Source organism: Gopherus evgoodei, chromosome 18, assembly GCF_007399415.2.
Source record: "Gopherus evgoodei ecotype Sinaloan lineage chromosome 18, rGopEvg1_v1.p, whole genome shotgun sequence".
NCBI lineage: Eukaryota > Metazoa > Chordata > Testudines > Testudinidae > Gopherus > Gopherus evgoodei.
Window position 1 is genome coordinate 10,713,189 of NC_044339.1, and position 13,391 is coordinate 10,726,579.

At 52.1% G+C, this 13,391-nt stretch overlaps 1 protein-coding gene across 4 annotated transcripts in view; it reads right to left on the minus strand.

The window, feature by feature from the left end:
* Window positions 1–10,674, minus strand: part of C18H1orf167 (chromosome 18 C1orf167 homolog) — a 35,621-nt gene extending 24,947 nt beyond the window's left edge. For 3 of the 4 annotated variants that reach the window (XR_003997094.1, XR_003997095.1, XM_030537491.1), the window contains exons 1-8: window positions 10,318–10,674; window positions 4,795–6,734; window positions 4,099–4,142; window positions 3,280–3,499; window positions 2,919–3,094; window positions 2,273–2,370; window positions 1,629–1,815; window positions 212–393 (exon numbers count right to left, since the gene is read on the minus strand). Coding sequence is in view for 2 of the 4 variants with exons in the window: in XM_030537491.1 (XP_030393351.1) it covers window positions 212–393; window positions 1,629–1,815; window positions 2,273–2,370; window positions 2,919–3,094; window positions 3,280–3,499; window positions 4,099–4,142; window positions 4,795–6,734; window positions 10,318–10,396 (2,926 nt within the window). In the remaining 2 variants the exon portion in view is untranslated. The remainder of the gene's footprint in view (window positions 1–211; window positions 394–1,628; window positions 1,816–2,272; window positions 2,371–2,918; window positions 3,095–3,279; window positions 3,500–4,098; window positions 4,143–4,794; window positions 6,735–10,317) is intronic. The other variant, XM_030537492.1, reaches the window with a different exon arrangement.
* Window positions 10,675–13,391: the final 2,717 nt, after the last annotated feature.

A 13,391-nucleotide genomic window follows, 5' to 3' on the forward strand; every position in this document is an offset into this window, starting at 1 on the left:
GCACTAATCTGGTCAAGGGGAACAACCCTCTTCCTGACTCGGCATTTCATGTTAATATCCTGTTTTATCCTGAGTGTAGCCGACTCGACTCATGCTGCTCTGCAGTAAGCTTCCATCCAGTCTCCAGTGCACCACATGGGGAGGGGAAAATGTAGCAGCACATCAGTATCTTCTGATCCTATGATGACTAGATAGGCCCTCAACGCCTCACCATAACATCTCCTCTGCGCCAAGATAAACAAGTTCACAGCTGTCATCTTGTCCACTTCTCTGAGCTGCAGCATCAGGACCCACTGCTGGAAGCACTTCCTCAGGGACCCTGCCCTGTGATGCTCCAGGTTCTGCCTGCACAATGCCTTCCGCTCAACAAACTGCTTCCAGGCACTGAAGCACCTGAGGAGACCAAAGAATAAAATAAATCAAACAGCAACAGCCGGTTCTCTGGTTATTTCTGCCGTGGAACTTTTGTGAATCAGGAGTCTCTTGTCCATAACTCATTCTTGGAGTGCTTGGGTACTGTAGGGATCTGGGGAGAATGCCACAATCCTTCGAACCAAGCTTCTTCCACTTCTAGGTCCAAGGTCCGCCTCCAGACCAAGACATCTTACCATTGGATGGCTATTGGGTGGCCTACATAAAACGAATGGGGGTTTCGGGCCAGTTCCCAATGCATGGGAATCCACTGTGTCCAAACTGTAACTCTCAACTACTCCTCTTATTGAGGGCCTCAACAGAAAAGCCAACAACCGGATGAGCCACTGAGACTGACCTATCTTCTCAACCCTAGATGTGCTCTGCCTAGATCAATAGTGAGGCCTCTTAGTGGGGTGGCGCAGGGGAAGCTTGCACCAGTACAGCCTGTGCAGTACTTGGTCCGTGGATAAACAGAGGATTCAGTCAGATGAGACCACTGCAATCATCTACTCTGACCTCTTGTATAACACGGGCCATAGGACTGCCCTGAATTAATTCCTATTTGAACTAGAGCAGATCATTGAGCAAAGTATCCAATCTTGATTTAAAAATGTCCAGTGATGGAGACTCCACCCCAATCCTTGGTGAATTGTGGTAGCCTTCAGCCTACAACACTAAATTCATACACACAACATATTTAATCCTTAATGTGGGTGTGTGAGAAAGGGAGTGGGTGAGGCACCAGTGCTATTAGCGTACCAGCCTTTTTCACTTCTGGAGACCCAGGTTCGAGTCTTGGATTGGGCCAGGAAAGGAAAAGGAGTTGGGTTCTCCTGTCCTACTCCCCATTTGCCGTATCACAGACTCGCTGTGCCTGTTGGAATAATTCCACATGGTTGGAGTCTCTGATTTGGTGACTGGATCAGAAAAGCACAGAGCTCAGGGCTGAAGTGCCTTGGCTGAGCTATGCAAGGGGGCTTGCCCCGTATTGGTCCATGTCTTTAGCCAATGTCCCCACGCCCTCCCCATGAGCACTGACTTAATCGTCAAATATTTGGAGCAATAAGGGTGGGACGGGCTTTGTCTAGAATTCGATAGAGTCATTCTGGGTCGCATCTCTCACTGCCAGGCTGCCTCTGGGTTTTCACAATAGAACGCATTCCAGACTGAATCCGACATCCCCAGGAGAAGGAAGATGGTCCCATTTTGCTTACCGGGTGGCCAGCTCTCTCCGGATCCGACTCAGCAGCGGCAAAATCCGCTCTGTTTCCAAGCTCTGTGAACACCATGCCTGGAAAATGTTCTGTAGCTGCTTCTTCTCCAGCAGGGCACGGGCTTCCTGCACTCTGGTCTCCTCTTTGTCCAGCAGCTCCTTCTGCAGGCGCCACAGTCTGAAAGCTGCTGTGTTACAAGACCAGGGGGAGAGAGAGAGAGAGAGAGTGGAGAAAAAGAAAGAGAGAGAGAGAAAAATCAGATCTGAAGAGAAGAGCTTAGAACATCTTAGCACCATTAATCCAAACATCCACCGGGAGGACTCCTACTGGGAATAGCCGGGCACTACTGGGAGGAAGCTCACATTGCCATAGCCAGAGCATCCACTATAAGCTAAACTCATCTAGGAGATAAGAAAGGAGATACTGAAATAGGACAATAGGCGACCAATCCTGTGAGATGCTGAGCATCCTCCACTCCCACCAGAGTCAAGGCCCAGCCCTTCACGGGATCAGGTCCTGAACAGGCAAAGACAAGGCGGTAATTAGACATCAACAGAGAAATCTCGTGAAATGCCACCATCCGTCCAGCCTGGGAGCACACTGTTTAACTGCATTTGTTTGAACACTCTGGAGCAAGTGCTTACCAGCCAGCCGCCTCAGGTCCCGGATGGCCTGTGCCCGCCGACAGAGCTCGCCTGCTCTCTGCCTGCGATGAAGCTGCATCCACAGGTTTGCCTCCACCCTGAAAGAGGCCAAAGTTTGCGTTTAACCACAAAGCCTACCAGAGGGGGAGTTCACAGACCCAGACCGGCGGAGGGGTTACAATCAAGCCTTCCCTTTCCCTTTCCACCAGGCCTGCTTCTATCTTTCTGGATTCAGCTCTTCCACCATAGAACCTGAGCAAATAGGTCCTTCCCTTTGCTAAGTCCGTTCTCCTGCCAGGGATTGATGAAGAGTCTGATTCTGACTCACCAACCCCTGCTCCACACGTATGGATAGCAACTGGACTCAAGAAATGACCTGGGGTTTCCCTTTTGTCCCCTCTATCAGAAGGGCTGAAGTCTGACCAAAGCTAGAGCGTATGAGTCTGAAGTAGGATCCTCCAGCGCTCAGAAGCTGTACGTGTAAATTCCTGCCCTGGAAATCTTCTCTTGTATCCACAGAGGTGGGAAGGATTGTGCCACCAGCTCTCCCTTCATCTGAGGTCATCTTGCTAAAGAGAGTTCCTCTGCCTCCAGCTCCGCAACCATTCATGACAAAGAGTCATTGATGAGAAAAATCCCAGCTTACCTACTGTGCCATGCAGCTTCCTGTGGGGACCCTGCCATCAGCCGGCACCACGCTGGGGCTGTCACAGCTGGACCTCTCCCCAGCCCGACAAGACCGATTGGCGACTCTTTGGTGAGAGTCGCTGGCTCCTGCTGGGAGGTCAGGCTTTCGTTTCGCTTCGCCACAGCTGCCTTCCACTGAAAGAGGAGTGCCATGGTGAGACCTGCCTGCATCAGAATCCCCGGCTCCGAATCCACTCTGCACTGAACGTAGCATTGTGCACCTTTCCTCGTCATGTGTATGAGCAGTAATTCTCCTGCCCTCCTTACTATGTGACAGGTCCCTGGTAGCATCTCCTTTATTGTCCCCTGCCCATCCTTACCCTGTGAAAGCTGACAGCCAGCACAGCCAGGGAGTGTTTCCGCTGGGCAATCTCCATCTGCACCTTCCTCAGCTGCACTGCCCACCGTAGGGCCCCAAGCCCCTTGCGAAGCAGCTGCTGCCTGTAGAGCTCCCTAGCTGCAGCCCTCTTCCTGAGGATGTGGCTGCTCCAGGACTGGAAACACCTGCTTAGTCGTCGCCTATTAAACAGCAGCTGAGAACTGAAACAGAAACGAGGGACTGAACTCCGGTATGAGCAAGGAAGGTCAAATCCAGCCAAGACATGTCATCTGGACTCCATCTACTTGACTAGTCCTCTCATTCCCAGGGACTAAGTGATCCCAGGCCTCCCCAAAGCAGCTTCCAGACCATGTACTCAGCCATGGCCCTGCGCCAAACACAGGCATAAGTATTGCCACCCTAGTGGTGCTCTCCCCTCTTATCCCAAAGGTTGTGGGTTCAAGTCCCTTCTCAAGGCCTTAGCTCATTGATTGCTCTCTGCTGACCATGCAATGAGTTCAGCTGAAAAAACTGCACTGCTAGAGGGGAATATTAAACTGAGGTTGCCTTCAGCCCACTGCTGGTAGCTACCCAAGGTGGAAGTTAAAAGCCGTGCCAATTTTTATTTTTTTTTAAAGCATACTCAGTTCTGCATGTTGCATCCATTTCTTCTCCAAGGGCTAACTACTCCCCCAACTGTACAGGTTCCAGGTAGTATTGCTGAGCATTCGCTGGAACCATAAGCCCCAGGAAATGTTCCCTGGCTACACATTTCCCACGGCAACTCTCTGCTCAACCCCCAACCTGAAGCTCCCTTTACCTTCTCTCGTTCATCTCCAAATGCGAGAAGTTGTTCTCTGGATCCTACAAGTAAGAGCAGACAGTGACGCACTGGTATTAGCCGCAATAAGCACCGGTCTCACAAGTACTCACAACCCCCAGGTGGGAGAATCAGGTTGTGGTCAGTATGGTGCGCAACCTCACACAACCGTTGTGGTTGGGAAACTCTAACGCTCAGGGTGATCCTAGCTGGCTGCTCAGCTCATTCTATGCTGAGTAGAACCTTGCTCTGCAATGCTTCCTTTTAATTTCAGCATGCGAAAGAGTGGGAGAACTGGGCCCGCTGTGCTCCATGGCCATGCCTGCAGCAGAGTTAGCCATCATGGTGCTTTCCCTCCCCAGAGCCAGGGAAGGTAAAATGCAAAGGTGACAAGCTGGTCTTTGAGAATAAGACACTAGAGAGAGGGAAAGGGAGATGGTGACATTTACTCTAAGGCCCATGTCAGAGATACAATACAAGACCAGATGGACTACTGGTCTATCCCCTTGGTGAAGGGAAATGACAGTTGCAATTATTCTTGGGGGCTCTCACCATTCGGGGCCATGAGATTCATCCCCACACCACCTTTCCCTCAGCACCTCCATTTTTCACCTCCAGCTGCTCCTGGCAAAAGGTGGAGATGAACACAAGAGGGTACAGGAGAACTTGGATATTGTGCACTGAGAGGGTCCTCACCCATGCTAGTCTCCTGTCCTGCACCTGGCTGCTTTCCTCACAGTTCTTCAATTCTCTGCTGCTCCTTTCTGCAAGAAGCTTCTCAGATTGGTCCCAGTCAGTGTTGAGTCCCTGATCCCTACAGAAGGCCTCCTGGGAGCGGTCTTCATTTCCTCCCTCATTGGCAGAGTTCACATCATCCACGCCAGTGGCAACCAAAGAATATTCACTGGGACCTTGCCTGGCTGTTACCCTAAAAGGGCTGTAGCTGGGACTAGGCACAGACTGCCTGTTATTCATCATGGCTATTCTCCTGACTGCAGACAATACGATGTCACATGCCTCTGCTGTCTCTCCCTGGTCTTCGCCAGGAGGCTCAGAGATGCCAACGTCTATGGAGCCCATACAAAGCTGCTGGACTTGACCGATCCCTGCATCTCCAGAAGGAGACTGGACTCTCAGATGCACTTCCCTTGGAGTCTCATACACAGCTACACTGACATTCATCGGAGTCCCTTCCTTCTGGGCCTCCAGCGACATCTGCAAACCATCTGGATCTGAGCCAGATGGAAGGACCTTCCTCCAACGCATGGCGCGGGGTGACGCTCTGGCACAGGACTCTTCCACTCCAAGTGGCTTTTCAGAGAAATGAGTTTTTACATGGCTGAACGTGCTGTCCCCTTGTGGAGTGTGCTGTGCCTGAGATTTATACCTGAGGTAGGGAGAGCAGTCATAGGGACTACCTGCGTCTGTATCAACCAGGTAGACTGAGCTGGCACCGGCACAGAGGGTTTCTGGCCAGATTCCACCTGAAACTTTGGTTCTTTGCACAAATAATTCAGTATTTCTGCACCTGTGACAGAGAGAGGTAGGTTCGGCATCCCCCACATCACCAGTCACTGAACCAAGACCCCAATCCCTAACAAATGGGGGATCCCATTTCATTCTAGCCTGCTTAGCACTGCTCTGTTCTCTAGCAAGCTGCTCTCCCACACTCAGGACAGCAGGTGTAGAAACCTCAGGGGCAAAGCACCACCTGCAAGCTAGTGGAGAAGACCTGGACTCCAAAGGGAGGGAGTTCCATATCCCCATTAAAGCAGCTTCTTGCTTAAGCCTCTGCATTGAGCAGTGCAGGCTGGCAGAAGTCTTTGAGGACTGCAAGAGAGACTGAAGGGCCGCAGAGCTGGGAAGGGACTCGGCCAAGCTGGAGGGACTCAGTTCGTCCAAGGTGAGGGCAGGCCCTGGACAACAGGACTTCACACTTCCTCTGGAGCTCCCTGGAGAGAGACATACCATTGGTCTGTGGTGGGGGACAAGTCCAGCACAGGAGATTACAGGCACTACAGCTGGAGAGAGGGAATCTGTACTGGCTAGTAAAGGATTCCCATGGTCTGCATCATAAGCAGCGAAAGGTCCATGTTGCTGCTTCCAGAGGTTTCCTCCCTCTGGAAGGTTATGGCAGGTGGAGTGCACAGAGGACTGGTCCCAGGGGCTAGACCTAGACCCCTCCTTTGGTTTCTTCTTGTACTGCAGGCTCCTCTCTGCAAGGCTGGCACTCACATTCTCCCCAGCTGTGTCAGAACAGGACCGTCTCCGCTGAAGATCCACGTTGGGTGAAGATGATGAAGGCAGCGGGGGATTGCCACATGCCACCTTTTCAGAGCTGCGCCGCTGGAGCCTGCAGTAGAGGTTATTTTGCTGCTGGGAGCAGGAGGTGAAGAGCTGGTTGGTAGCAGCCCTGAAAGGCTGAGAAGGGCAAGAGAGATTAGTCTGTATCAGGCTGGGATCCCTCTTCTTGAGGCCTTTGCTTTTTACAGCTGGTGCACTCCTGCCTTGCTCCAGTTCCCAGCCAGGGGTTACAGTGAACGCAGCAGCATTGGCCCAGCGATGAGTAGCTTCCGTTCGGCTTCCAGTGCCCAAATGCAGATTTACGTTCACGTTCTTCTGGACTTTTCTGTGCTCTAAAGAAAAACAAAAAACGTTCTTTTAAAGGGAGCATCAGTAATTCATCACCACATCCCCAACAGCTTTCCACGCACTCCCCATATAATGAACCTCTTCTTGCCGATCAGCCTCAGTCCCAGCACTGAAAATATCATGTACGCTATTGAGTTCCTGTTAAGGAGAGACACTTTCTTCTGGCAGGGCAGGAGGAATTTCAAGGGGACAGTCCGAGATCTCAACAGGAGCCTAGGGAAAGAGGGATCTCTCCTAGTATTATTATTCATACACTTGCAGCCACCAATGGCTAAGGCCCTAGTTACTCTTCAGCTCAGAATGTGTTAGCCAGAACCATGACTAAATACAGGTTTTTGCTAGTAAGATGCGAATACAGTTGTCCCCGGCCAGTGCACACACTAGTCTGTAGATGGCTTTCTGTAGCATGGGTAGGCCCAGTTGCCATCAAACTAACACATTTCTAGCAAGAATCATGTTTCACAATGTGGTTTGAACTGGAGCATGGACACTGCCTCATCTTTGTCAGCAGGGTTTGGGTTTCCAATCCACACTAATTCCTCCTGGGCTGGGGTAGACGATAATGCTCTGAGCTGTTTAGAGTACAGTTTGGTCTTGCTGCACAGAAGCCACTGAACTGTGTTTTAACCAGGTTCCCAAATCATGCTACAGTCTGGCAAGAGTCCAAGGCGGCAGCACATTTAGGAATCACAGTTTAGTCTTGTCTACATTACAAAACCAGAGCATGTTTTAAGTAGAACTTCCGTGCACACAGGTCCCTAATTAGCAGTCTTGCCTCTGTTCAAATCCCTTTCAGGATGTAGGCTCATACCCATTGCTGAGATACTGCAGAACTAGGGGGCTGTGTGCTTTCATTCCCCTGACTTCTGTAAAAAGGATGGCAGAAACTGTTGCTATTTACCCCTTTTTAATGCTTACAAGGAGAAGTCCCCACTACTCCATCTCGCTGGCCTGCTGGTTGATTAAGATCAAAGATCACTCATTTACAGCCACACATGACAGAGCTTCAGAAAAAAGTAGGGGGGACTGAAGGAACAGCTTGAAGTCAGCAGTTTGACTATTGGTTACTTTTTTTTTTTTAAAATGGGTAGTGAATGTGAGCTGAAAAGTACATTATGAAATATACTCACACCAGCACCCCTCCCTCATCAGCAAATGAGATGAATCAGGGGGAAAAGCCAGAGTTGACTATGACATGAACACCAATCATCTTTGTCACATCAAGAGCGTTTCGGAACAATATGCTCGAAAGCCAACTACGTATCAGGTATTACACATTAAGGTTTAATTTCCAGACTATGTACATTTCATCCTCTTTCTCCCAGAAAAAGGCCCAGATAGCCAACTACCCTCAGCTCTCTCTCTTTGCAAATGGGCTGCTGGTGGTCCTGGTCCTTCTGAGACAGAAATTCAGCCAATAATCTCATCAAAGCCAGGAAGGAGACACTCATTCGCTGATACTCCAATTATCTTTGGGAACGGCTGTCACTGTCTTTCATATGTTCTCAAACATATTGCAAAGGGGAAGATTTTAATTAGGGGTTGGAATCACAAAAGTGAACAGACTTTCCACAAATTTCCAGAGTGGCACTGGCTTCTCAGTGCCTATTCTTGCATAAAGCACAATCACAAAGCACAGCAAGCTGGCGCTTCAAAAAGGGATTCATTGCATCCCAGGAATTTCCACACAGCTAGCAGCGTGTTGCTAAAAGGGGGGTTTAATAACAGGCCCAGAATCACAAAGGGACAAGCCCCTTCAGGTGCTACGTTCCCTTCCATCAATGTTCACCACAGGGTCACATCAGTCTGCCTTTAAGTTTGAGAATCTAAAAGCTACAAGCAAATGATCTCTCACATATAGACACATATGCTATCCCAATTCCCATTACATTTCTTTCTGCCAAGCACTAGGTCCTTAACACATGGCTAGGATTAGATTTTAACAACTATTTTTCCCCAACTCATTTAGGCCTTGTGTAGATTAGAAAAAAAAATTGTGTCTATTAAATCCACATTAGCTAACGTGTTAACTAACCCTTTTAGAAATGCCACTTGGACCCTAGTGTAGATGCAGTTTAAACACTTTTAAAATCAGGATTAATTGATCAGAGCCAACAAGATTTTTAAAAATGTCTAGACAAGGAAAAGAGATAAGGCTTAACAGACACATAGGTCAAACTCAGCCCCAGATTTAGGCTTTGAAATAAAAACAAGTATTACAAACCCTATGACCAAGGGACTTTTTGATGTTGTGGTAATTCCAATGACAATAAGCAGGATTTAAAAAAAAACCCAAGTAATTGCAAACTAAATTGTGCAGCACTGGAACTGAAAAACGAAACTGACTGGAAACAAAGTGAAACTGATCAGTCTATTTTCAATGTTCACAGAAAGAAAACAAACAGCATAATTAACTATAAGGTGCCATAGGATTCTTTGCTGCTTTTAGCATAATTAACCAAAGTCAACTGGATTGTTTTAAATTCATTCCATTTCAATACTATGAAACGTTATCAATAACAAAGGAGACCTTTATGGTTAAAACACATAACATACAAACATGCAGCACTTAGATCAGATCAGTGGGTTCTTTCCACATCCACAGTGATTTCAGGTGATAGATTTTACATTTCACTGGTGAGGAAACTGAGATATTGAGCAGTGACTCCCTCAAGTCCCGAATAGAGATGTCCTGATTGCTCAATGCACTCTAGACCACCATGCACATGAAGGGCTTTTAACCCAATCTTGTCCTTTGAAGTCTAAGAAAGACACACAAATGTTACTTTGCTGAGCTGGAAAAGAGCAGGTCTGCCATGGCTGCTAAGTTACCATCAGACCCTCTCTCCCCCCATCATCTTGCAGAATGATATAACTTGCACACTCCACCTGCCAACAACTATACTAGCTCCCATGGTGGTCCACCCACAGCACTGGAAGCTGTACCTGGTTGGGTTAGAGAAATCTCTCCCTGGGCCGAGCCTAGAGGGGCCATGCTAAGCTGTTCTCAGCAGGAAATCACTCTGGCACACATCCCAAGCCCCCCAGCTGCATGTCCCAGTGTAGTTCATATCAACCATGGGATAGTCTCTCCTTTTGTGCTAAATAAACCACCTCTCCTGTATGAAGTTACTCACTCCGATAGCCACCACAGGACATGCCACTCGCTCCAGCCAGAACCTCGGGGACAAGAACAAACGTCTCTTTGTGTTTGATTCTCTGAACTCACTGCAAACCTGCAGCTTTGTCCACTTAATGCCCCAAATCCCAGAAGCAAGCGCACCCCAGCTGAGGCACTTTAAGAAGCTTATCGCCCATGATTAGTGATGCTGGCTTGTCATTGTGACTACAGATGTCCATGGAAAAGGAGCTTTGACCCATGTCTAATTAGAGCTACATACTCAAGATGGCACAGATAAATTAGCTAACCAACAGGGGAGCGCTAATGAAAAGTGGTGGGCCCCACTTCCTGACACTCACTTTGGTGGGTTACCTGGACAAAGCCCGTAGGTAACACAGTGATATGCACCCTAGAAACCCCGCAGCAGACAGAGTAGCCTTGCTTACCTGATTTCAGATAGCTACTCAGGAGAGGGGGGATGTTTTCTTTCTTCAGGCTGCTCAAGCACCTATTTGTGTTCTCCATGCTCTCTACACAGTTCAGGGGAGACCTCTGCACCCTGCAAACTGGCTTCACGGAAAGGCCTTTCTCACAGCAACGCAGGTTATACACCACTGCAGGCCCATGATATGGGAAACCAAAACCACCACATCAGGGGGAGCAGGATGTAATAGCAGCCAGATGTTTTTCCAGAGCTACAGTCCCACACTGCTGGGAAGGCCTAAGGGCCAGGAGAGCACAGATGTTCCTGGCTATCCCACTGAATCAGCCAGAATGGGGGAGGGGGCGAGCTGTCAGATGTGTGTCTGTGCTGGGGGGGAGCTATGGGCTGTCTGTCTGTCTGTCTGTGGAGGGGATACCACTGGGTGTCTGTCTGTCTGGAGTGGGGGGGGCTCCTACCGGGTGTCCGTCTGTCTGTGCTGGGGTGAGGGAGCTTTTGGGTGTCTGTGCGGGGGGGGGGGCTCCTACCGGGTGTCCGTCTGTCTGTGCTGGGGTGAGGGAGCTGTTGGGTGTCTGTGCTGGGGGGGGGGGGCTCCTACCGGGTGTCCGTCTGTCTGTGCTGGGGTGAGGGAGCTTTTGGGTGTCTGTGCTGGGGGGGGGGGCTCCTACCGGGTGTCCGTCTGTCTGTGCTGGGGTGAGGGAGCTGTTGGGTGTCTGTGCTGGGGGGGGGGGCTCCTACCGGGTGTCCGTCTGTCTGTGCTGGGGGGGCTCCCACCGCGTGTCTGTGTGTGCAGGGGGACGCGCCCCTTGCCGGCTGTTGGGTGGGTCGGACTGTGTGTGTGTGCTGGGGGGGGCCGTTGTGTGTGTCTGTCTGTCTGTGTGTGCGGGGGGAGGGGCTCGTACCGGTGTCCCTGCGGGGCACGCGCCCCCTGCCGGCCGTTGGCTCTGTGTGCGGGGGGGAGGGGCCCGTACCGGTGTCCCTGCGGGGCACGCGCCCCGTGCCGGCCGTTGGCTCTGTCTGTGTGTGCGGGGGGAGGGGCTCGTACCGGTGTCCCTGCGGGGCACGCGCCCCCTACCGGCCGTTGGCTCTGTCTGTGTGTGCGGGGGGAGGGGCTCGCACCGGTGTCCCTGGGGGGCACGCGCCCCCTGCCGGTCGTTGGCTCTGTGTGCGGGAGGGAGGGGCTCGTACCGGTGTCCCTGCGGGGCACGCGCCCCCTACCGGCCGTTGGCTCTGTCTGTGTGTGCGGGGGGAGGGGCTCGCACCGGTGTCCCTGGGGGGCACGCGCCCCCTGCCGGTCGTTGGCTCTGTGTGCGTGGGGGAGGGGCTCGCACCGGTGTCCCTGGGGGGCACGCGCCCCCTGCCGGCCGTTGGCTCTGTGTGTCTGTGTGTGCGGGGGGAGGGGCTCGTACCGGTGTCCCTGCGGGGCACGCGCCCCGTGCCGGCCGTTGGCTCTGTCTGTGTGTGTGCGGGGGGGAGGGGCTCGTACCGGTGTCCCTGCGGGGCACGCGCCCCCTACCGGCCGTTGGCTCTGTCTGTGTGTGCGGGGGGAGGGGCTCGCACCGGTGTCCCTGGGGGGCACGCGCCCCCTGCCGGCCGTTGGCTCTGTGTGTCTGTGTGTGCGGGGGGAGGGGCTCGTACCGGTGTCCCTGCGGGGCACGCGCCCCCTACCGGCCGTTGGCTCTGTCTGTGTGTGCGGGGGGAGGGGCTCGTACCGGTGTCCCTGGGGGGCACGCGCCCCCTGCCGGCCGTTGGCTCTGTGTGTCTGTGTGTGCGGGGGGAGGGGCTCGTACCGGTGTCCCTGCGGGGCACGCGCCCCCTGCCGGCCGTTGGCTCTGTGTGCGGGGGGGAGGGGCTCGTACCGGTGTCCCTGCGGGGCACGCGCCCCCTGCCGGCCGTTGGCTCTGTCTGTCTCCCGCCCCGTTTCGAACCAGGCGCGGCTCTGAGTCTCAGCCCCTCCGGGCGGGGCAGGGCGGGGGCGAGCGAGGGGGGGCCCGGGGCCGAGCAGAGCCGGAGACGCCCCGCTAGGGCCCCGGCAGGGAGCCCGCGACACGCGGCGGGCCGGTGGCAGCGGCTTCCCCCGCCCCTCAGCCGGCGTCGCCGAGCTCCCAAGAGCCGGGCCTTGCTCCGCAGCCCCGGGGCCTGGCCCGCGCAGGCCATGGACAGCACCGTGGGAATTCAGTGAGCCCGTGGGTAAAAGCCCCCCGGTGAGCTGCGCGTGCAGCAGACTTGCCTGATCTTGTTTAAAAACCGAACCACCAGAACGGCGGGGGGGGGAGGGGGAAGAAAAAAACTCTGTGCCTCAGTTTCCCCATCGGTGAATGAGGGTCATAACATCCACTTACCAGGCATACCTTGCCAACCCTCAGCCATCAAAAAATCAGGAGTCAGACCCCTCCTCACCAAATCGGCTTTAAAAACCTCCAGATTTTACAGAGAAGACACTGCAGGTTCTCTTTATCTTCAAAAGGTGATGGCTCAGCTTTACTTAGGTCCTACAAAAGCTGTGCCTCTGTTTTTTAATTGCTATTATTTCTTGGCAGCAGCATGGGAAATATAAGTAACACAGCAACAGAGATAGTTGTTTTGAATCCAGAAAACTGTCCCCAGCTGATAATGGAGTACGTAGGGCAAGTAAACACCTTAGAACCGAAATCCTGCAAATCACCGGCTGTGGGTGTATTCCACCTGGCACCTTCTGTATTTCTGTGTGGAGGTATCCTGCTGTCAGTTTAAAAAGGAGGATCTCTGGAAAATACTGGATTTTGTACACTCCTGCACGCATAGAATAAACCCTGCATTCAGAGTCGCAGCAGCGATATGCATGCTGACATATGCTACATTTGTTCTCTTTTGCTAAATCTAGTATATCTGAATATGAGGGCACTTGTGCTTATATTCAGAGAAGGGTGTTATTTATTAGAGTAAATCATTAGCCAAGATTCCAGGGTTTTATCACTAGCTCTGCCATTGATTTGCTGGGTGAGCAGGGGTATAGCGCTCTTAGGGCACTCTGCATCCCTTTAGCAATCTGTTGAATATGGAGCACCTGCCTTCCAGGAATGTTGTGATTTGTTTGTA